This window comes from Microcebus murinus, chromosome 20, assembly GCF_040939455.1.
Source record: "Microcebus murinus isolate Inina chromosome 20, M.murinus_Inina_mat1.0, whole genome shotgun sequence".
In the NCBI taxonomy this organism is placed as follows: domain Eukaryota; kingdom Metazoa; phylum Chordata; class Mammalia; order Primates; family Cheirogaleidae; genus Microcebus; species Microcebus murinus.
In genome coordinates this window covers 12218117-12242805 of record NC_134123.1, presented here as the reverse complement: position 1 = coordinate 12242805, position 24689 = coordinate 12218117, and the positions used below count along the sequence as shown (strand labels likewise).

Below are 24689 nucleotides of genomic sequence, written 5' to 3'. Positions count from 1 at the left end.
TGAAGCCATGAGAATACAAATTTCTGTTTTAGTTTAGTAGTATATAAAGTAAATATATATTTAAGGTTATAGCTTTATAATATATATACCCTTTATATATATATACACACACACACACCCTTTATGTCATAAATATTGCCATATGATATAATGCAATATGTAATAAAAAATTTTAAAAGTCTCATCTCCTTATTAATTTTACTGTCCTAACTAAAGACAGAAGTCATCTTTTATAAATCCATAATTGTATTGACTTATATGTCCTTGTCATTATGGCTAAATAGTCATAATACAAGGTTCAAAAGTACATCAACTGCCTTGATAATGTTAGTGTGAAAGGCTTGTCTGAATGTTATGTTTTGTAGCATGCTTTGTGTTTATATCAGTCTGTCATGCACACTCATTGGTAATTCATGTGATTTAACATGTTAAATGTAATTTTTATTATAAAATAATAAGGATTTGTTAACCTCTACTGAGGTTGTATTAAGGGTAAGTGCATTATGATTTTGAAGCTAGTTCTTTTATATCTTGATAAGTCTCAATGAAGGAAATATTAAAGTAGGACTATATTAAGAGAATTTTGTTAAAGTTATATTATGTCTACCTAGAACATGTTAATATTGAAACCTGACTACTTAATTCTAATACTGTATACAATTCCTTATTTTTTCCTTTAAAGTTAAACCTATACTGGTCTCTCTGGCTCTGTGTATTTTATGAGCGAGTAGTGGAAGGACTTAAGTGCTTACTGGTTACTTTTCTGTTTCCAACAGCGGACTTGTCTCAGGTGTGGCCAGAGGCAAACCAGCACTTTAGCAAAGAGATAGATGATGAAGCAAACAGCTATTTCCAGCGAATATACAACCACCCGCCACATCCAACCATGTCTGTTGATGAGGTGAGTATCTAGGATGATCTAATTATTTATAGTTTAGGCCAATCTTAAGCACTCTTTTCAGGGTTTTTAGAAATCTAGCTCAAAGTATTTTGATATATTTATGTATCTTTTGAAACTTTAATATTTGTCGTGAGCTCTGTTTATTGGTATATATTCTATGTAACAGTCTTCTATTAAGAATATTTGAGGTAGCTTCTTAGTAATAGTTTCTTTTTTGTATGTGTTGTTTTTGTTTTGCTTTTCCAGGTATTAGAAATGCTACAGAGATTTAAAGACTCTACTATAAAGAGGGAACGAGAAGTATTTAACTGTATGCTAAGGAACTTGTTTGAAGAATATCGGTTTTTTCCTCAGTACCCCGATAAAGAATTACATATAACAGCCTGCCTATTTGGTGGGATAATTGAAAAAGGACTGGTCACTTACATGGCATTGGGTCTGGCCCTGCGATATGTTCTTGAAGCCTTACGCAAGCCTTTTGGATCCAAAATGTATTACTTTGGGATTGCTGCACTAGATAGATTTAAAAATAGGTAAGTGGATAGGTTTCCTATGAAAGCCTTCTTTTTTAATTTAAGGAGCAATAATAATTATCATTTATCAGATAATGGGTACCAAGCCCCATAACACATCTTACACTGATTGTGCTAACTAGAAGAGGAATAATAAAGTACAGTTCATTACAATTATCAAATAAGTTGTAGGAAAACTAAAATGACATAGTAGGGGTTTTTTGGATTGGTTATTTATTGAGGTATACTTTACTAAATACAAGTGACCTCTATTAGGTATATACAGTTTTGACAAATTTATACAGTTGTATAACCACCACCACAATCAAGATATTGAATATTGCTTCCTGCCCCCCCAACTTCCCTTGTTCCCCTCCCCCTGCTCCCAGTCTCTCATAATCACTGATCTCTGAAGTGTTTCCAAAGTGTTATTTAAATGGAATCATACAATTTGTGGCTTTTGAGTGGAAGTCATCCATGTTAAATGCAGGTTTCAGTAGTTCCTTTTTGTTGCTGCGTAGTATTCTGTTATGTAGATTGATTATAAATTGTTTTTCCATTCACATCTTAATGAAAATTTGAGTTGTCTTCAAACAGCAGTTTTAGAGGCTCATTTTAATCTAATTTTAAGTAAAATATGACCTTTAAAAAGCAAAATTAATGTATTGTTTTCTGATATAAAATGAGTGAAACTCACAAGTATTTTCCTACTCTGCTTCTGTGTTCTTTTCATTTGACATTCTCTTCAAATAGTTTATTCATAACTACAATGTGGAAAATGGCCTAGATTAGCATTTGGAAGAAAGTTTTTGTTAGTCCTGCTTCTCTCCCTGTAAGAAACAATAATGAATGTTTTTGTTGGCAGATTGAAGGACTATCCCCAGTATTGTCAGCATTTGGCTTCTATCGGCCACTTTATGCAATTTCCACATCATTTACAGGAAGTAAGTGCCCTCAATACCTAAAACCTAAATAACTGTCTAATAGTTGGAAGATTTATTTATTTTGATTTGTTTTGGAATTTGCTGGGAATGGTATTAAGATTTCTTTTCTTTTTTTTCTTTTTTTTGTGAGACAAGAATCTGACTCTGTTGCCTGGCCTAAGGTGCCATGGCATCAGCTTAGCTCACAGCAACCTCAAACTCCTGGGCTCAAGCAATCCTCCTGCCTCAGCCTCCCGAGTAGCTGGGACTACAGGCATGCGCCACCATGCCCAGCTAATTTTTTTTCTATATATATTAGTTGGCCCATTAATTTCTTTCTATTTATAGTAGAGTCGGGGTCTTGCTCTTGCTCAGGCTGGTTTTGAACTCCTGACCTGGACTAATCCGCCTGCCTCAGCCTCCCAGAGTGCTAGAATTACAGGCGTGAGCCACCGCGCCCGGCCCACTCTAAGATTTCTTTTTGTTTTTTCTTTTTCTTTTTTTTTTTTTTTTTTTGAGACAGAGTCTCGCTTTGTTGTCCAGGCTAGAGTGAGTGCCGTGGCGTCAGCCTAGCTCACAGCAACCTCACACTCCTGGGCTCGAGCGATCCTTCTGCCTCAGCCTCCCGAGTAGCTGGGACTACAGGCATGCGCCACCATGCCCGGCTAATTTTTTATATACATATCAGTTGGCCAATTAATTTCTTTCTATTTATAGTAGAGACGAGGTCTCGCTCTTGCTCAGGCTGGTTTTGAACTCCTGACCTTGAGCAATCCGCCTGCCTCGGCCTCCCAGAGAGCTAGGATTACAGGCGTGAGCCACCGCGCCCGGCCTCTAAGATTTCTTAATGATCAACATGACCTAGGTATAAATATTGCCTGTTCATTTCGTGACTTGATAATAAAACGTGACTAAAAATTCTATTCGTGGAGGCCCGCCTTGGCCTCTCAGTGCTAGGATTACAGGCGTGAGCCACCACGCCTGGCCTAGACCAGTGTTTCTTAAAAATAGAACCATCTTACCACCTACTTAGATTTCCTTGAAGTGCTTGTTTACAGGATGCAGTCCATGGGGAACTTTTCCCAAGGAATATACATTTTAAGCCATTTTGTATGATTTGTCATTCTTGAAATTAAAAACCATTGTTTTAGAAACTGATTTTTGGCTTGATTGGCAAACATTATTCATAGCTTTGACTTTAGCTTTTGGTTAATGTCAGCTTATATAGAACATGAAAGTTGATTAATCATTAACTTTATTATTTTCATAAGGTAGACAAATGGCTATATAAGATCATATTTGAAGGAATCAGAAAGATTAGAATTTGAATCTACTTGAAATCCTATATTTTATTTTAGTCTAGCACTTTCTACCTCATCCATGTGCATTTATTAGGAGAGCAGGATTATTGCACTGACTTAACCTAGGAAACCATGGAGTAGGAGGCAGGTGTGTGTATTCATTGAAGCGAGTTGATTGAGAGGAATTTAGAGCCAGGAATATGGAGATTGAAAGACTAGAGAGCAAACGAGATGGGAGTGGTCACACAAAACTTGTCCCCAGCCCCACTGTAAGCAAAATAGAGACAGAGGTCATTGTTTATCTTTCTGTACTTTGTCAATTTAAAGGGCTATACTTCAGAGATTGTCTTTCTGACTTTAAAATATTCTTCTAAAAATAGGACTATTGTATATGTAGATGGTAATTTTAGTTTTGCTATGGAAAGAACTGTTGAAATAGCCCCAGGAACACTATGTTAGCCTTCTAATGTGCGTGTGTGTGTGTATGTATGTGTTATTATGGGTCTGTAAAATGAAAAAAAAAAATACTACCCTACAATACTCAACATTGGTGTGGCTTCACTTCAGTTGGTTGGACTGTATATAGTATTTTTGTGTGTGTGTGACAGTCTCACTCTGTTGCTCAGGCTAGGGTGCCGTGATATCAGCCTAGCTCACAACCTCAAACTTCTAGGCTCAAGCAATCCTCCTGCTTCAGCGTCCCGAGCAGCTGGGACCACAGGCATGTGCCACCATGCCTGTCTAATTTTTTCTATATATTTTTAGTTGGCCAATTAATTTATTTATAGTAGAGACAGGATCTCCTCGCTCTCGCTCAGGCTGGTTTCGAACTCCTGACCTTGAGCGATCCTCCTGCCTTGGCCTCGCAGAGTGCTTAGGATTATAGGTGTGAGCCACTGCGCCCAGCCAGTATTTTTTATTTTTTGTAGCAACAGCTTCAGTGAGATATAACTGACATTGCACTGTTTTTTTTATAGGCCTTAAGTTTCTTATGTATCAGTGTATAATATAAAAGAGTTTACTATATAAATTTTTAAGGATTTTTAAAGTTTGCAGTTATTAAAGAGTTTAAAGACATATGCAGATATTTGGGGCTGCTGTTTTGGGGAAGTTGTTTTGCTAGACTATTTCTCTCATAAATGCTTTAACATATTAATCTTTTATCTCTAAAGGAATCCAGGGTAGCCACTTGTGTATTAGTGTTGGGATGGGGCAAAGAGTGAGATAGATAAGCCGACAGAATACTGTGAAATTATTTCTTACCCTCTCAGAAGTGAGGGGCATAAAATTCAAGCTTTTCAATTTCTGTTAAGAATTCTCTTAATGTGTTTCCTTCCTCCCTGCCCCTTTAGTATATTGAGTATGGACAGCAGTCCAGAGATCCTCCTGTGAAAATGCAAGGCTCTATCACAACCCCTGGAAGTATTGCACTGGCTCAGGCTCAGGCTCAGGCCCAGGTTCCAGCAAAAGCTCCTCTTGCTGGTCAGGTTAGCACTATGGTAACCACCTCAACGACCACCACCGTTGCTAAAACAGTTACAGTCACCAGGCCAACGGGAGTCAGCTTTAAGAAAGATGTGCCAGTAAGTAGGTCTATCTTTTTTCTTTTCCAGGATGATTTGTTATGTTGTAATATATCCAGCAATGAGCATGTATTATAATTTTATTATAAGCATAACACATGCCTGCTAAAAAGCATAAAGACCTGCATTTCTCCCTTTGTATCTCCCCTTCCAGTATTTCTCAGAGGCAGGCACTATTAATAGTTCAGTGTATTCTTATTCTTGCCCATACTTCCAGTGCACAAACACACCATGTGTATTTTTTACTCATAACAGAATCTGTATGCATTCTTTTTTCAAGGAAGTATTTCAACTTAATTTGCCTTATATACTTCATTATTATTTTTAGCCTTCTATTAATACTACAAATATAGATACGTTGCTTGTGGCCACAGATCAAACTGAGAGAATTGTGGAACCTCCAGAAAATATCCAAGAGAAAATTGCGTTTATCTTCAACAATCTCTCACAGTCGAATATGACACAAAAGGTGAGTATGATGTTATAGGTTATAAATGCCCTCTTTTTCCTAATGGGTAAAACGATATGTTTGTGACCCTTTTGAAAACAATCATTTTGAAGGTAAGGTAGAGGTAATAGAATCAAAGCAAGGGTAATGTGGATGTCCAAGTAGTGATTGTGTTTTTTGTAGGCATTAATTTTGTGTTTTGCAGTGAGTTATAGGCTTTTGAAGTAAACAATGTTCAATGTACAATTATGGAAGGTTCCATTTGTACTTTTGGTCATAACTCATTTTCTCCCAGAGACTATCCATAGTATTTATTTTGTTTTGTTTTGTTTTACTTTTTGAGACAGTCTCGCTTTGTTGCCCAGGCTAGAGTGAGTGCTGTGGCATCAGCCTAGCTCACAGCAACCTCAAACTCCTGGGCTCAAGCAATCCTGCTGCCTCAGCCTTCCGAATAGCTGGGACTACAGGCATGCGCCACCTTGCCTGGCTAATTTTTTTTTATATATATGTTAGTTGGCCAATTAATTTCTTTCTATTTCTAGCAAGTGGGGTCTTGGTCTTGCTTAGGCTGGTTTCGAACTCCTGACCTTGAACAGAGCAATCCACCTGCCTTGGCCTCCCAGAGTGCTAGGATTACAGGCGTTAGCTACTGCGCCCAGCCCATAGTATTTATTAAACCCTAATAGTTGAGGGAGACATTGTGAAAAGCATAAAGAATGATACTTGCTGCCTCATATTGTATGCTAAAACATTTATTCATTTGTTTGTTCATTCATTTATTATTGAGATAGTCTCACTCTGTTGCCCAGACTAGAGTCCTATTCATTTGTTCGTTCGCTCGTTCATTTTTTTTTTTTTTTGAGACAGAGTCTTGCTTTGTTGCCCAGGCTAGAGTGAGTGCCATGGTGTCAGCCTAGCTCACAGCAACCTCAAACTCCTGGCTCAAGCAATCCTTCTGCCTCAGCCTCCCAAGTAGCTGGGACTATAGGCATGTGCCACCATGCCCGGCTAGTTTTTTGTATATTTATTAGTTGGCCAATTAATTTCTTTCTATTTATAGTAGAGACGGGGTCTCACTCTTGCTCAGGCTGGTTTCGAACTCCTGACCTCGAGCAATCCGCCCACCTCGGCCTCCCAGAGAGCTAGGATTACAGGCGTGAGCCACCGCGCCCGGCCCGTTCGTTCATTTTTGAAAGAGTCTCACTCTGTTGCCTGGGCTAGAGTGCCATGGTGTCAGCCTAGCTCACAGCACCTCAAACTCAAGCGATCCTTATGCCTCAGTTTCCCGAATAGCTGTGACTACAAGCATGCACCACCATGCCTGGCAAAATTTTTCTATATATTTTTAGTTGACCAATTAATTTCTTTCTACTTTTAGTAGAGATGCAGCTGCATCTCTACTGCACCCGGCTCATATTCTGTATTCTTAATTCTTATAATAAGCTAGAGAAAAGAAAATGTTATTAAGAGTATTATAAGGAGGAGGCTGGGCACAGTGGCTCATGCCTGTAATCCTAGCACTCTGGGAGGCCCAGGCGGGTGGATTGCTCGAGGTCAGGAGTTTGAAACCAGTCTGAGCAAAAGCGAGACCCCGTCTCTACTATAAATAGAAAGAAATTAATTGGCCAACTAATAATATATAGAAAAAATTAGCCGGGCATGGTGGCGCATGCCTGTAGTCCCAGCTACTCAGGAGGCTGAGGCAGCAGGATTGCTTGAGCCCAGGAGATTGAGGTTGCTGTGAGCTAGGGTGACGCCATGGCACTCACTCTAGCCTGGGCAACAAAGCGAGACTCTGTCAAAAAAAAAAGAATATTATAAGGAGGAGAAAATATATTTACTGTTAAGAGGATCACCATATAGGTCTTCATCATCTTCACCTTGAGTAGACTGAGGAGGAGGAAGAGGAGGTGTTGGTTTTGCTATTTCGGGGATTGTGAAGCAGAAGAAAATCTATATGTAGGTGGACCAGAGAAGTTTAAACCTGTGTTGTTCAAGAGTCAGGTATACTTGGAAATGGCAGTGTTAGCCAATATGATTAGCTTATACAAGTGGGTTTTAAGATATAAGGCAAGCACCATCTTTCAAAATCCCAGCATAGTTGCCCGGGGGAAAAATTGAGGCCTTTTAGCATCTTTTTTGGAAGAGAAGCTTGAAACTTAAAAATGATTCTGGGAGATGAAATTTTAGGAAAACAGTTCTGGTGTTAGATCTGTTAATGGCAGGTTGTAGATTTAGTAACTTAAGGTGAGAGGCAAGGAACTGTATGTTTGGTGTTTTTGTTTTTTTAGACAGGGTTTCCTCACTCTGTCACACAGGCTAGAGTGCAGTGGTGTGATCATTATCATATAAGCTCACTGCAACCTCAAACTCCAAGGCGTAAACGATCCCTTTGCTTCAGCATCCTGAGTATTTGGAACTACAGGCATGCACCATCACACCTTGCTAATTTTTAAATTTTTTGTAGAGGGATCTCACTGTGTTGCACAGGCTGGTCTCGACCTCCTAGCCTCAAGCGTTCCTCCTGCCTCAGCCTGTCAAAGTGCTGGGATTACAGGTGTGAGCCACCGTGCCTGACCTACATGTGTAATTTTAAAGCTAAAAATGACCATAGATGTTTCAGTCCCAATTACCCATAGTTTGAGATATGATTATGAATTTGAGCATCCTGTTCTTCATAGCAGCTATCTGATATGGGGGAAAGCATGTTGCTTTAGCATTAGTTAATTTTGCAAAAAGGCATGAGCTATATCTGTTTCATAGAAACCAAAACCTTATTTTATCATTGTGTAATTTTATACTTCCCATGTTATATTGATTGGCTAGGTTGAAGAACTAAAGGAGACTGTCAAAGAAGAATTTATGCCTTGGGTCTCACAGTATTTGGTTATGAAGAGAGTCAGTATTGAGCCAAACTTTCACAGCCTATATTCAAACTTCCTTGATACGCTGAAGAATCCTGAATTTAACAAGATGGTTCTGAATGAGACTTACAGAAACATCAAAGTAAGAGTTGGTTCTTGTGTTTTCTTTAATTATTGTTTTGATTTGTAAATACTTGCTTGTATTGGTAGAATTTGTGCTGTTTTTACTTATATGTCATTATATATGTCATCTATATTAGGTATGTGTGGAAATTGCTCTAGGTTTTATAAATATAGAACTAAATTTTGTGCTTTGAAAATTTGTTTTCATTCAGTGAATGACTTTAGAACTTTACCATCTGTTACACAGAAACAATATAATAATGGTTAAGTGTTTCTATATGGCATCACCCTCTGTACATCTTTTCATGGTGCCACCCTCGCTCCCCCATTTTTATTAATGATGTACTCTTGGCTGTAACCCCTCTTTTTAAAGATAGCTTTATTGAAAATCATTGTATGTATGTATGTTGCTGTTGGACATTTAGGTTGTTAATCACTTTAATTATATAAACTATATACTATAGTGAATGTTTTCATTTGTATCTTATAGTCAAGTGCCAGATGTCTCTAGACTCTAGACCTATTTGTGGAATATCTGTTGTCTAGGATTCTTTACTGCTGATTTTAAGGTCATACTCTTTAATGAGCTCATGCTTATTCAATAAAATTCACGTATTTTAATTTCTAAACCGTCCCTTATTTCTCAGAAAAATCTTCACTAGAAAACAGTGAACCAGCATACAGCTGTTAATCAGTTTTTGCTGAATAATTTTGGACATTGGCTTAAGAACCAGCACTATATTTAAACCTGTGGATGGGAATTTTCCCCATTCTTGGTTACGCTGTAGTGCAAAAGAATTCCTGGCTCTTTCTCTTGCACAGCTGACTTATACTATTCTGCTGTTGCTATATGGAGTTAAGGAACATGACTATACTCAGCTTTCATGGCAAGGGTTGTTGGGATGCATGAAAGAAAGTTCCCACATACTCTGGGGCAAAAGTTTCAAGATCTGTTTTTCAAATAAAAATTCTATAGTCATAAGTTTAGAGGTACCATGTAGTAAGTAGATGGGTGTATATATGTGTTTGTGCCTGCACTCAAAACACTCTTCTTTGATTTTCTCTCTTAGAAAAGCAAGAACTTGGATAATCAATTAAATGGATTGTCTTTTCTAGAAATTTTAAAAGAAGTATATAAGCAATAGTTTGCTGTATTTCAGAAAGTTTCTTAGTTGACTCCAGGGATGTGTTAATGACCTGGATATGCTGAAGATTGCAATAAGTGGCTATATTGGTTATGTTCTTCTGTATGCCTGTTGCCAAAGACTTTTAAGCATAGCTGTGATCTTCATTTGGATTGAATTTAACCCATCAAAATAGATTTGCAGTTGGGTCTGTGCCTTAGATCTAGCTAAAGTTTTCAGAGTTTTAAGGGGGGGGCAGTACCTAACACTTCTAACCTTGTGTATTTTTTTGGTTCTGTAAGATGTATTTATATTACCTAATTTTAAAACATAAAATACAAATATTTCTAAAGGTTAAAAATGGCATTGTTGGCTAATGAATACATCAAAATGATGTGATATATGGAGTTGATTGGCTTTGGGGCATGTTCTCAGAAATGACTTTTTTTCAAGCTTATTATTGGTATAAGGAAAAAAATGATGGCTTTTTAGGGTAGGATAATAGAATTCTTAAAGATTTAGTTAAGAATTTTTTTCCAATAAGCTCATTCTCATGTCTTTCTTAATCTTTTACTGTTTCAGGTCCTCCTGACCTCTGATAAAGCTGCGGCCAATTTCTCAGATCGTTCTTTGCTTAAGAACTTGGGACATTGGTTAGGAATGATCACATTAGCTAAAAATAAACCCATCTTACACACTGTAAGTTTTAGCTAAGGATGTATGTAAAGTTTGGGAATGTTCATGCAGCATATTATGTCAAAAATCTTGACTTTGGGACTACTATTTTAATGATTATAGGGGTTTTGTAAGATTTTGGTCCATGTTTTGAATTTCCGATTATATCCCCGTGGGCCTACATATTTTAGGATTAAAAACAAAGTTTGCGCAGGGAGCACTCTGGGAGGCCAGGGCGTGAGGATCGCTCGAGGTCAGGAGTTCAAAAGCAGCCTGAGCAAGAGTGAGACCCTGTCTTTACTATAAATAGAAAGAAATTAATTGGCCAAATAATATATATATATAGAGAGAAAAACATTAGCTGGTCATGGTGGCGCATGCCTGTAGTCCCAGCTACTCGAGAGGCTGAGGCAGCAGGATTGCTTGAGCCCCGGAGTTTGAGGTTGCTGTGAGCTAGGCTGACGCCACGGCACTCACTCTAGCCCAGGCAACAAAGCGAGACTCTGTCTCAAAAAAAAACAAAAACAAGGCTTGCAAGCTGTGAATTTTCACACCTTCTTTTTGATAAGGCAAGGGTTGGATATTATGTTGGTCCCTGGATTTGTATGTAGGGGGTAAGCTTAGCAAAATACCTTTCCTTGAGTACTTTGTAAAGGTCTGTTGGAGTATATTCCTAGCTTTTGAAAATATGTTTTCAATTCCAGGACTTGGATGTGAAATCTTTGCTGCTAGAGGCTTATGTTAAAGGACAGCAAGAATTGCTCTATGTAGTGCCCTTTGTTGCCAAAGTCTTAGAGTCTAGCATTCGTAGTGTGGTGAGTAGATTTTAATAATTTTATCCATGGCTAATTTATAAGAGTTGATTTGTTTCAGCACAGGGGCAAGAGATAATTTCCTTAGTTCATATGAACATAAAGCTGGTGAGGTGTGTTTCCTCTGTGGAACTCATATTTCCAATTTGAGAGGCTAGGTGAAATTATAGGAAAGATTCAAATGAGTGGTTTTGGGTTTTGGTGTTCTGAAATATATACGTGGGACGGCTGAGGGTTTTGTTTTGGTCACATTGGTATAAATGGTCAAGTGTTTTAAATAATCCAAATTAAAGGACACTTTTTGGGTCAGTTTAACATATTAGTTTTTGTTTAGGTTTTTAGGCCACCAAATCCTTGGACCATGGCAATTATGAATGTATTAGCTGAGCTACATCAGGAACATGACTTAAAGGTAATTTGTTGCTTCTTTATCTTTTGGAACTTTCTCTGCCTTCACATTTAAAATTTATGGTAAAGGCAGGCAGAGTATTTTGGCGGAAGCACTATAACAACTGAGTTGAGAGTGGAGTATGTTATGAATAAAACTAAATTTTTATTTTTAAAATTCTAATCAAATACTGGAATTATGCAGTTAAACTTGAAGTTTGAGATTGAGGTCCTCTGCAAGAATCTTGCGTTAGACATCAATGAGCTAAAACCTGGAAACCTCCTAAAGGATAAAGATCGCCTAAAGAACTTAGATGAGCAGCTCTCTGCTCCAAAGAAAGATGTCAAGCAGCCAGAAGAACTCCCTCCCATTACAACGACAAGTAAGTGTGTTAATTATTCCAGCCCTCTTGTTATCCAGAATGTTCTCTTAAACAGTACATTTCCATGACTATAGGGAACTATAATTTTTCTGCATAATATATGTGGTACTGAAACTTTGTATACTTTTTTTTGCAAGCCTTCTTAATTATTGAGTATAGTCAGTAGTGACTAGGCATTTTGTCACCTTATTAGATTCCGCTCTAGCAATTCATATGGCATTCTTAACAGAATATGATTCAATCATTTGTCCATCATATCCCGTGTAGGCCAGGTCACTCTTATGTTGTTTGAAGTCTTAGAAATAATTGCATGGCATGATGGCTGTGTTATCTCTCAACCTTGGTGGTGGTCAGACCAGGTAGAATGGATTGTTTTGTCTATAGCAAGAAGATTGGAGGGTGGGCGGTCGTGGTGGTAGTGGTGTGCGTGGAGGTTTTGAATGAATGGTGTGGTTAGAATAAATCTGCTTTTCTTTCTCTCTCAGCCCCAGCAGCCAAGAATCCCCAGGTGTATACCAGGGAGAAGGCTAGGTTGAAAACAGACATCTGTTATATAGATCTAAGCCTATAAGTCTTGAGTATGCTAATGTGGCATAACCATGCCATTGATTTTTATGCTTTGGGGACACTGCCACTGACATAGTTTTTTAATGTGTTTGCATCTCTGTTAAAATAACAGAATATCTCTTTTAGGGTGGTAAAGATATGACCTGTGACATCTCTTCCCCACTCCATTCCCAAATCAATTAGTTTAATTGGATAATGACCACTTATTATGCAGCTAATTTTATAGTAAAGTCAACAAATGTTCTGTTTTTGTCTCTTATTACTTTTAGCAACTTCTACTACACCAGCTACCAGCACCACCTGTACAGCCACAGTTCCACCACAGCCACAGTACAGCTACCATGACATCAACGTCTATTCCCTTGCAGGCTTGGCACCACACATTACTCTAAACCCAACAGTAAGTGAACACTACTCCATTCCCTTGATTCCTAGCTTGTGACAAAGCAAACTGTTTGGTTATCTTCTCTTCCTCTTTCCCCTTCCCTGTGGATTCCTAGGTTGTAGACTTTCATCAGAGAGTAGGGATCTAGAACTGCTGTGTAGTACAATGGCAACTTTTTTCTCTCTCTTAAAAATAGTCAAAGTGACTGTAGACATCGTTTATATTGGTTCCTCATATCCAATAAGTTAAAAGGATCAAGGTAAGTATTGAGGCATAAATTATACCCAAGATACAAGATCAGAAACAGTCTTTCAGGTGAAGCAAAAGACTTAAGTAGGCAATGTACTGTGTTTCCCCAAAAATAAGACCTACTCATAAAATAAGCCCTAGCAGAATTTCTAAGCATTTGCACAGTATAAGCCCTACCCTGAAAATAAGACCTAGTGATGGGTGTGGCTACGCAGCGTATCTGCACAATCCATGCATTTCCTCGTGGAGCTGTAAAGAAGAGGAGCAGCCCTTCTCATCTGTCCCATCGTGACAGCTACTATCCCAGAGGTGACCGGAAAGGTGTGGGCAGCCCCACCAACAAGGTCGGCTCCCCCTGTCAGGTCCCAGCCATCCTGTGTGTGCTGCAAGCTGAGGCTTTGAGGGGAAAATAACACATCCCCTGAAAATAAGCCCTAGGGTGTGTGTCTCTTGAGGAAAATAAATATAAGACCCTGTCTTATTTTTGGGGAAACATGATAAACTGCTTGCTATTCTGAGAATTACTTGTAGCAGTAATTGTTTTTGTAGGAAGCCTTTTCTCTGTAAACTTGATCCTTTTGGTGGTTTTACAAGCTAATAGAGGAGTAGATTTTTTAAAAGAGTACTTGAGCCATAAATTGTAATGAAGCAAGTAATGTATCTTTAAGCTGCGAAGGCATCTAGTAACAGTTTGCCTATTAAACCTAAATTTAAAAAAATCATATATACCTATTATTATGTATCACAGGGTATTCTGAATAACTTCCCCTCTAGGCCAGCTCCTGTTTCCTGAATTTTTCATAGGTAGAAATTGGTAGTTTTGCTTAACCTTGAAGTGATTTCTAAAATCATGAGTGTATGGGTATGATTGTCAATAGGAATTGGGTTATTATTTAAACAAGCTATCAAGCTATTGGCTTATTTTACTTTTTCCCCTGCCCTAGATTCCCTTGTTTCAGGCCCATCCACAGTTGAAGCAGTGTGTGCGTCAAGCAATTGAACGGGCTGTCCAAGAGCTAGTCCATCCTGTGGTGGATCGATCAATTAAGATTGCCATGACTACTTGTGAGCAAATAGTCAGGAAGGACTTTGCCCTGGATTCTGAGGAATCTCGAATGCGAATAGCTGCTCATCATATGATGCGTAACCTGACAGCTGGAATGGCTATGATTACTTGCAGGGAACCTTTGCTCATGAGCATATCTACCAACCTGAAAAACAGTTTTGCCTCAGCCCTCCGTGTAAGTTGGTTATTTTCTTGATGTGAGTGAAAGCTTATTCATTACTGCTTGTCTGCCAGGGTTTTTTCTCCCTTTGCCTGTGCCAGTGGGCATTACCACTTAGTAATCACTGTATTTATTTGATGTTTTTCTTCTTTTTAAATTACAAATTTCATTGAGGCTAAGCATCATACATGGTTTGTCACTACCCCTGCTGCTCACTGTTGTATTCCATAGCACAGTGTTTGGCAAGTAGTATAAATACCCAAATATTTGTTAGTTTAAAGAAACAAAAGATTGAGGGCTGGATGTGGTGACTTCGCCTGTAATTCTAGCACTTTGGGAGACTGAGATGGGAGGATTGCTTGAGGCCAGGAGTTTAAGACCAGCCTGGGCAACATAGTGAGACACTGTCTCTACAAAAAATTAAAAAATCAGCCAGCTGTGGTGACATGCACCTGTAGTCCTAGCTTCTTGCAAGGCTAATTAGCAGGAGAATTGCCTGAGCTCAGGAATTTGAGGTTGCAATGGCCTATGATGACCCACTACATTCCAGCCTGGGTGATAAACCAAGACCCTGTCTAAAGGAAAGAAGTGAAAGATTTGAAAAGAAAATGCAATAAGCTAACAATCTTATTTCTATTATCCATGAAGAATTTAGATTAAAGCAGTTTGAGCAGGGTACTACAAAATAATTGAAAGTGATAATGTATGTATACACACAAGCACACATTCTCTCTTAAAGTAATGCAGTTACTAGTTTTGAATCTCAGACGTCATGGTTTATGATTCCTTTGCTGCTTTCATATTGTTCATCATGTTCATAACAAACTGACAGATTTTGGGAGCATTTTCATCTTACAAATGAGGAAGCTGATTGTTAAGACTATTTCAAGGTCACAGCTGATTCATAATAGAGCCAGACTTATACACCTTTCAGATGCACTGCATTTCCTATATCTATCTATCTATCTATCTATCTATCTATCTATCTATCTATCTATCTATCTATCTATCTATCTATCTATCTATCTATCTATCTATCTATCTATCTGTCTATCTGTCTATCTGTCTATCTGTCTATCTGTCTATCTATATCAACTTTTAAATGGTTTTCCTCCCCATCCCCTCCATAGACTGCTTCCCCGCAACAAAGGGAAATGATGGATCAGGCAGCAGCTCAGTTAGCTCAGGACAATTGTGAATTAGCTTGCTGTTTTATTCAGAAGACTGCAGTAGAAAAAGCAGGCCCCGAGATGGACAAGAGATTAGCAACTGTAAGTATTTAGCATTTGCCTTTTAAGTTTTTTTTTTTTTTAATTTAAGAAAGTGCCTTATAACAAGAACCTCAGTGACTTTTTTTTGTTTGCAGGAATTTGAGCTGAGAAAACATGCCAGGCAAGAAGGGCGCAGATACTGCGATCCTGTTGTATTAACATATCAAGCTGAGCGGATGCCAGAGCAAATCAGGCTGAAAGTGAGAATTAGCGATCTGTCTCTCCCTGCCCTATCTTGTGTTTTTTATGTTCTTGTTGCTTGAATTTTTTATTGGGATTAGGAAAGCAGGGTTAAATGTGGTTTCTGAGAAAACAGCTTACCGTAATAGCATTTCACTTAAAGGCTGCCTGTTGAGCAGGTACAGAAATTGCATAGATTTCTTTACCCCTCCAAGTTTTTGAAGTGGTACTATAAAGAGTTTATGTGCCTATTAGTATTTATGTTTCCCAACTTGGGCTTCTCTAGTTGCATTCTAGTTTGTGTTTTTATTGATGGTTATTGTTCCCAACAAGGTGGTGATAAATCTCATAATATTTACCAGTTCCAAGGGACAGTTGAACTGGCAGAGTCCTATCTGAGGCATTTTTCAATGGCAAATGAATTTTTTTTTTTTGGAGACAGAGTCTCCTCTGTTGCCCAGGCTAAAGTGAGTGCCGTGGCGTCAGCCTAGCTCACAGCAACCTCAAACTCCTGGGCTCAAGCAATCCTACTGCCTCAGCCTCCCGAGTAGCTGGGACTACAGGCATGCGCCACCATGCCCGGCTAATTTTTTCTATATATATAAGTTGGCCAATTAATTTCTTTCTATTTATATTAGAGACGGGGTCTCACTCTTGCTCAGGCTGGTCTCAAACTCCTGAGCTCAAGCAATTCTCCCTCCTCGCCCTCCCAGAGTGCTAGGATTACAGGCATGAGCCACTGTACCTAGCCTCAATGGAAAATGAATTTATGTGTCCTTTATGGGATTTGAGGGAATGGGAAACCCTCTTCTGAGTTATATTTATGTGCTCATGTATACTCAGTCATGCTGTTATATGTTGTAATGACTCTTATGTCATTATATTCTCAGAACCCCTGTGCTTAACCTGCATGTGAACTTTGCACTTACAAAAAAGTTTCTATTGATTGTGGAATGAATCCTGTCAAAATAGGTTTTCTTCTTCCAAGGTTGGTGGTGTGGACCCAAAGCAGCTGGCTGTTTATGAAGAGTTTGCACGCAATGTGCCTGGCTTTTTGCCTACAAATGACTTAAGTCAGCCTACAGGATTTTTAGCACAGCCCATGAAGGTAAGTACTTGTTTTTTGTTTTTTTTTTTTGTTTGTTTGTTTTTTTTTTGAGACAGAGTCTCACTTTGTTGCCTAGGCTAGAGTGAGTGCCATGGTGTCAGCATAGCTCACAGCAACCTCAAACTCCTGGGCTCAAGCCATCCTCCTGCCTCAGCCTCCCAAGTAGCTGGGACTACAGGCATGCGCCACCATGCCCAGCTAATTTTTTCTATGTATATTAGTTGGCCAATTAATTTCTTTTTTATTTATAGTAGAGGCGAGGTCTCGCTCTTGCTCAGGCTGGTTTCGAACTCCTGACCTCGAGCAATCCGCCCACCTCGGCCTCCCAGAGTGCTAGGATTACAGGCGTGAGCCACCGCGCCTGGCCTTGTTTTGGTTTTAATAGTGTGTTTAAAGTTTAATTTAAATGTTTTTGACATTTAATATATCACTTGCTTCCTGGGAGCTTAAGTTACAGGGGGGGAAAAATAGCCAAAATTGTTGAGTTATAGGTACCAGATCAGCATGGCATATAGGGGTTTTTTATTTTGGGTTTTTTAAATCCATGAGGTTGATCTAACTGTAATGTTTGGCCTAATTAGAGAAATTTGTATGGTAACACCATAAAATCCCCTTTTTAAATAATAGCATTTTCTGAAAAATTGGAAGTTATTTACAGAACCATTGGAAATTTTCCCTGAACCATTTGAGAATAAGCTGCTGACCTGGTGTCCCCATCACTCCTGAATCCTTTGGTTTGTACTTTTTACAAAATCATTTTTCTGTGTGACCACAGTACAGCCATTAAAATCAGAAATTAACACTAATACCTTATTATCATCTAATTGTTAGACCTCATTCAAGTTTCCCCAGCTGTCCCAATAATACATAGCAAAAGACCTCTTTTAGAATCACACATTTCTCTTAGTTCTCATATATTTAAAGTCTCCCGTATTTCATCCTGGTGTAGATCTTTTGTTTTTCCTCTCTTTTGTGACCATGACACTTCTGAAGATTATAGGCTACCTATTTTCTAGAATGGCCTGATTTGGGGTTTTTTGCCCAGTATATTCTCATGACTAGATTGAGGTGTAATACATTTTGATAGGAATAGCACAGAAGTGATGCTGTGTTCCTATTCTAGCCTATCAGGCTTTATTGACTGAGCACGGTATTTTCATGATTTGGAACACTTTCTTAGCCTGTAGAAGGCTTACTAGATGCCACAAGTGGTGGCTGCCCTCACTCAGTCTGTCCCATTTTTGATGGTACTCTCTTCAGTCACTTGATTATGGTAGTATCTGCCAGGCTTTCCATTCTGAAGTGAAGCCACCCCTTTCCATATCTGCTTTGCACAGCCCCACCTAATACCATTAAGGCCAAATAACTCAGGAAGAGGAAATGGAAGTGGCCGTTCATGTTTTGATGAAAAAAGATGAAAAGTAAAGGGAGTAAACATACCCATTGACTTCTGTTTGGTACGTGTGCCAGTGAAAAACCTTAAAAAATTTTATTTCTTTTTGGTTGTTTCCTTCTCCAAAACAGCAAGCTTGGGCAACAGATGATGTAGCACAGATTTACGATAAGTGCATTACAGAACTGGAGCAACACCTACATGCCATCCCACCAGCTTTAGCCATGAACCCTCAAGCTCAGGCTCTTCGAAGTCTTTTGGAGGTTGTAGTATTATCTCGAAACTCTCGGGATGCCATAGCTGCTCTTGGATTGCTCCAGAAGGTTGGTTCTTAAGCTATTATTTTTAGAAGAAGCTAAGTTTATAAACATCTAGTGATCTGTATCATATTCACATACCTAAAAGCAGCTATGCCTAAGATTTTTAAAAATTAATATAAATCAAGTCTGTAAGTAGGTGATTTTTTTTCTCCTCAGAGTAGTCATGGTAGTTTCAAATGGTAAAAATCTTTATTTTTCCTTAAGTTAAGATTATTTGGAAATGGGATTATTGAAGAAACTTTAAAAGATAGCCCTTTAGATTTTGAGGACAAGTTGATCCAAGAATTTGGGTAATAGTGCAGGGTAAGTGGGGAGCCCTGGATTTTGCCTGTGTTAGGGACAGTAGAACCTTATATGATAGTGAAGAACACAGAATGAGCTTAAACTAAATAGAACTTAGAGTGTGTTAAGTGACTGAAAAGGATAGAAAACAATCCTTTAGAGCAGAGAAAATAATCCTGAGCCTTTAGAAGGTATGTTGTAGTTTTTGTTTGTTTGTTTTTGAGACAGAGTCTTACTCTTTTGCCTGGGCTAGAGTGCCGGGGTGTCAGCCTGGCTCATAGCAACCTCAAACTCCTGGGCTCAAGCAATCCTCCCTCCTCAGCCTCCTGAGTAGCTAGAACTATAGGCATGTGTCTCCACGCCCAGCTAATTTTTTCTATTTTTAGTTGTCTGGTTAATTTCTTTCTATTTTTAGTAGAGACAGGGTTTTGCTTTTGCTCAGGCTGGTCTCGAACTTCCGACTTTAAGCGATCCTCCCACGTTGGTCTCCCTGAGTGCTAAGATTACAGGCATGAGCCACCATTATTGGCCCATGTTATAGTTTTCATTGAGGTTTGGTTTTTGGTTCTCATAGTTGGGCTGAGTACTATATTTTCTATGTTTTTTTTTTTTTTGGTTCGTTTGTTTTTTTAATCTGAGACAGAGTCTCACTCTCTTGCCCAGGCCAGAGTGCCGTGGTGTCAGCCTAGCTCACAGCAATCTCAAGCTCCTGGGCTCAAGCAATCCTTCTGTCTCAGCCTCCCAAGTAGCTGGGACTACAGGCATGCACCCCCATACCTGGCTATTTTATATATATATATAATATATATATATATATTTTTAGTTGGCCAATTAATTTCTATTTTTAGTAGAAATGGGGTCTTGCTCTTGCTCAGGGTGGTTTTGAACTCCTGACCTTGAGCGATCCGCCTGCCCTGGCCTCCCAGAGTGCTAGGATTACAGGCATGAGCCACCACGCCCTGCCTTTTTATGGGTTTGAACACTTTCTTTCTCTCATAGGCTGTAGAGGGCTTGTTAGATGCCACAAGTGGTGCTGATGCTGACCTTCTGCTGCGCTACAGGGAATGCCACCTCTTGGTCCTAAAAGCTCTGCAGGATGGCCGAGCATATGGGTCCCCATGGTGCAACAAACAGATCACAAGGTTTGTAGCCATCTTAGAAGAGTAATAATTATTGAGCTTCCCTTTGACATATGTGGCCCTGTTTATGTCCAGTGTTTTCCCTTTTTTCTAGAAGATAAATAGGACATTTGGACTTCCTAATTCTGAGAATTGTTAAATAGTTGTCTGTTTTCTATCTGGTCTCTACGTTTTCCTCATGATGGATAAAGAACACTAGTACCTTGTTTTGGGGAATAAATTGTAGGGCACTGTTTTAAAGGTTTCGGTGATTTCATAGCAATGGTGTTCATATAGCTGTATTTTAATGTCTTAAATGGTATTTTGTTTCATAGAATTTCAAAGCAAAGCCCAGGCTATCTGTTCTACTTCATTACTGGCTGTTTTGAAACTTAGACACTAATTGACAGTTGACTCTCCAGGCTTTCTTAATTTGGAACAAATTTTCATTGAATAAAATGGGCTCTTTATTTTATCTGATATAGTATGGTTGAGGCTATATGAATAAAGAAATATTGAATTTTCCTAGGTGCCTAATTGAATGTCGAGATGAATATAAATATAATGTGGAGGCTGTGGAGTTGCTAATTCGCAATCATTTGGTTAATATGCAGCAGTATGATCTTCACCTAGCTCAGGTATGAAAAGAATTTACTTAAATGGACAAAAGAACTTAGGAAATATGTTTGCTCTAAGTGGTCTCTCTCTCACATTATGTTTTCTGTGTTGCCAGTCAATGGAGAATGGTTTAAACTACATGGCTGTGGCATTTGCTATGCAATTGGTAAAAATCCTGCTGGTGGATGAAAGGAGTGTTGCCCATGTTACTGAGGCAGATCTCTTCCATACCATTGAAACTCTTATGAGGATTAATGCTCATTCCAGAGGCAATGCTCCAGAAGGGTGAGGATGAAATGCTTTGGGACCCCTGTGCATTTAGCAATTGCCTAAGAGCTTTAGAAAAGAATGTGCAGACTTACTACTAACAATATTTGTTGTAACTGCTTTACCTACAACATATGGGACGCTTTGGTGAGGCCTAATATTGTCCCTTGAAGTGTGAAAGCTTAACTAACTGCCAAGCCTTCGTGGTTTAGAGCAGTACATACACTATTAGTCTTGATGTCAGAGTCCTGAGTTTAAGCCCTGGTTATGCTACTTAAACGCTTTCTGATTTTAGGGAAGTTATCCTCCCTAAGTCTGTTTCTTACACAAAACGGAAATTTCTAAAAGGACTATTGAAAATCAAGAGAACTAACATAAAGCCTGGCCCACAGCAGGCAAGCAGTGAATATTTGGTGACTCTGAACATAGCTCCATTTCAATGGACACTTTTTTGGGGGCTAAGAAGTAGTTTAACTGAGGTCATTTGCATATTATGCCCTCATGAGCAGACAGATATGAAAAGACTAAGGATAGTTTTGTTTTAAATATGGAAATGGTAAAGTGATCATCACTCTTGTGAACTGTATGTCTATGAAATCACAACCATGAGTAGACTGATTTTCACTCTGGATTTATTGTACTAGATTGCCCCAGCTGATGGAAGTAGTGCGATCCAACTATGAAGCAATGATTGATCGTGCTCATGGAGGCCCTAACTTTATGATGCATTCTGGGATCTCTCAAGCCTCAGAGTATGATGACCCTCCAGGCCTGAGGGAGAAGGCAGAGTATCTTCTGAGGGAATGGGTGAATCTCTACCATTCAGCAGCAGCTGGCCGTGACAGCACTAAAGCTTTCTCTGCATTTGTTGGACAGGTAGAGCTTTTGGAAAGAAAGGTGCTTTTTATTCAACATAAGTAGTAGGGTGTGATGCCTCCAATATTAAAGTTCAGTATTATGTACCTGTGGCCAGTTACCTCCATACTCATGCAAACCAAAAATATTGTCATTATGCTGTTAAATTGTTACAGCCTGTTTCCTCCTGTAGATCATTGAGCAGTAAATATTCTCTGCCTCCCTTTAGTTCTGTTTATCCCACTTCAGTTGTCACAGATACAAAGTACAATAGGTCAGATAATGAATAGTGAAAGTGCCAAATGTAATTTTGCTAGCTTGATAATCAGCAATGATGGGATTGCAGGCTAGTAAATATGTAAAATTCTTGTAATAGCCCATGTTTTTATTAAAAAAATAAAGATGTGACAAAACAAAATTTAGATATTTAAATGGTAGAGCATTTTATTGTATTTTCTAATTTAAGATGCTTATCTATTTAAGTATAATAACATGTTCCTTTGGAAGTTTCTAGAATTTCTAGAGTTTCTAACTTTGATGCAAATGGACTTTGAGTTAAGTGTTAGGAACCAAGCCCCCAGCTAAAAATCAGGTTTGACAGGAATATTTGTTAATATTATGAACAGGAAAAAATTGTTGGAAGAGAGCCATAGGACCATTTAGCATTCTGTTTTTGATTGCCACTGGCTGCTTTCAGCACCTGAGGGAGTAAGACATACTGAGCCAATGTGTACTAATTGTAGTATAAGTTGGCAGTAGTGGTACTTTTCCAGAACTGGCCTTAGAATTTCTTTTAGTATATTTGTTCATGGTGAGTTGTCTGCTTACTTCTGCAGATTTACTGTTAGGTTTATTTAAACTGAAACTAAAACTTAAGTATGTTGCCAAAGAAAGATTACAAATTTGATCTGTTTTCACATAACTGACAGCTGAATATGGAAGAGCTAATTTGAATTCTAGAAATTGGATTTATTTTTCAAGATGAATGTTACTCAGCAAATCATACATACTGAATATATTTCTCCCCTAAAAGAATCCAGGAAATTATAAAACATACCCTGTCGAAAAGCTTTTACTGCATGTTTATAGTTTGATTCCTGATTTGGAAGAAATTGTTCTTTGTGATCATTGCTATTTCATGGGTATGGATGTGGCACCTGTCTCAGCTCTTCTTGCTCTGCTTTCATTCCCTTTCTCTATTTCTCTTGAAAAAGATAGTGCATTATATTTTTCTGTTGCATTTTGCATCCTTTTGAAAATTCTTTCTTTCTTGATCGTAGCATACTCTCCTTATTCCTCCCCCTGTTTTTCAGACTATATGTAGACACAAGTCCCTTTGCCATGCAGGGGCACATTATTATCATAGCCCTACCAATTCAGCTGCTTTACTACTTATTGGGGACAGTTAAATTGTTTTTAAAATTTTCAAGATAACCTTCAAGTTTTCTTTCTGGGCCTGGTTTCTTTGTTTAGTAAGTACTGACCTCCTCCTTCCTCTGCAGCCTTACTGCTTATTTCACTGCTTATTTCACTGTTGTTGTCATTGTCATCTTTTGGGATGTGGGGGAATGTACTAGTCAAATAACTTCTCTGCTATGTTTCACTTCTAGTCCTTATCATATAATTGTGGTTTTTCCTTTGTGTAAAATAAACTTGCCTTTTCCACTTTATTTTACTTTAATAGTTTATTATATTAGTTTATATAATAGTTTATTATATTAAAATAGCTAGATATGATCTGTAGGTATTTTCATTTAGTACCTACTTAATGTACAAATTATTGATTTTTTTCTGGGGGTAAGCTAGTTGGGATTTCAAAAGCTTTGTAAATATTGGTTAAGTCAATTGGTGTAAATTATCTTTAATTCTTTGAGAAGAAAATTATCTTATATGTGATAAGAAAGTGAAAGTTACATAATTTCCTCCTTGGGGGAAAGCTGCATTGTCTATAATGTCTTAGTATGGCCTAGATAGTTACTAAAAGTAGGTTTCATTTGCATAGTTAATTTTCCAAATTATTTGGCAGTGGCCTACTGTTCAAAATTGCCTTATCTCTCTGTCAATTTCCAACTTCCATGTTCTCCATTAAACTTAGAACTGGAGGAATTCTGTCATGGTTCCTTAATTTGAAAGTAATTTTTCTAATGACATTTTTTTATAATGTAAGAAATAGAAATGTAACTATAGGAACAAATGACAGAATATTAATTGTGAAAATTAAAGGTGTATGAAGTTTGTTTCTGTGTATTATCTAATACTGTGTCTATTTTTTGTTCCCATGGTAGATGCACCAGCAAGGAATACTGAAGACTGATGATCTCATAACAAGGTTCTTTCGTCTGTGTACTGAAATGTGCGTTGAAATTAGTTACCGTGCTCAGGCTGAGCAGCAGCACAATCCTGCTGCTAATCCTACCATGATCCGAGCCAAATGCTATCACAACCTGGATGCCTTTGTTCGACTCATTGCACTGCTAGTGAAACACTCAGGGGAGGCCACCAACACTGTCACAAAGATTAATCTGCTGAACAAGGTCTGAAATCCTTTCTTGCCTTATTCTTGCTATACTTTAAGTCTCTATCAGTAGTTCTCAACATTATTAGGCCCAGCCCTTGCCCAAAACATGTTCTACCCTAAAGGATCATAATGTTCTTTTCAGTATGTTAATGGTCAGTGGTTGGTATTGACTAAAATAGAAAGAAGATATTTAGATAGGATGAGATTTGCACCTATACAGAATCACTGTGAATGGGCAGCTAGAAATTTCCACTGCTGTCCAGATGTGGTGGCTCATACCTGTAATCCTAGCACTC

At 38.3% G+C, this 24689-nt stretch overlaps 1 protein-coding gene and 1 non-coding gene across 7 annotated transcripts in view; both read left to right on the top strand.

The window, feature by feature from the left end:
• CNOT1 (CCR4-NOT transcription complex subunit 1) overlaps nucleotides 1-24689 on the top strand; it is a 97302-nt gene that overhangs the window by 59926 nt on the left and 12687 nt on the right. For 3 of the 6 annotated variants that reach the window (XM_020282693.2, XM_020282694.2, XM_020282692.2), the window contains exons 20-40: nucleotides 777-901; nucleotides 1148-1434; nucleotides 2279-2357; nucleotides 4990-5220; nucleotides 5549-5689; nucleotides 8495-8674; nucleotides 10362-10478; nucleotides 11159-11269; nucleotides 11601-11678; nucleotides 11859-12036; nucleotides 12873-13003; nucleotides 14182-14478; nucleotides 15594-15734; nucleotides 15830-15934; nucleotides 16903-17022; nucleotides 18547-18738; nucleotides 20017-20159; nucleotides 20665-20773; nucleotides 20869-21038; nucleotides 21665-21896; nucleotides 24161-24409. In XM_020282693.2, the coding sequence (XP_020138282.1) occupies nucleotides 777-901; nucleotides 1148-1434; nucleotides 2279-2357; nucleotides 4990-5220; nucleotides 5549-5689; nucleotides 8495-8674; nucleotides 10362-10478; nucleotides 11159-11269; nucleotides 11601-11678; nucleotides 11859-12036; nucleotides 12873-13003; nucleotides 14182-14478; nucleotides 15594-15734; nucleotides 15830-15934; nucleotides 16903-17022; nucleotides 18547-18738; nucleotides 20017-20159; nucleotides 20665-20773; nucleotides 20869-21038; nucleotides 21665-21896; nucleotides 24161-24409 (3416 nt within the window). Of the gene's footprint in view, nucleotides 1-776; nucleotides 902-1147; nucleotides 1435-2278; nucleotides 2358-4989; nucleotides 5221-5548; nucleotides 5690-8494; nucleotides 8675-10361; nucleotides 10479-11158; nucleotides 11270-11600; nucleotides 11679-11858; nucleotides 12037-12872; nucleotides 13004-14181; nucleotides 14479-15593; nucleotides 15735-15829; nucleotides 15935-16902; nucleotides 17023-18546; nucleotides 18739-20016; nucleotides 20160-20664; nucleotides 20774-20868; nucleotides 21039-21664; nucleotides 21918-24160; nucleotides 24410-24689 lie in introns of all 6 variants that reach the window. The other 3 variants (XM_020282690.2, XM_020282691.2, XM_020282689.2) reach the window with 1 other exon arrangement.
• On the top strand, nucleotides 9388-9524 carry LOC142863009 (small nucleolar RNA SNORA46). The gene has a single exon (XR_012913896.1). It is a non-coding gene; the product is annotated as a small nucleolar RNA SNORA46 (small nucleolar RNA).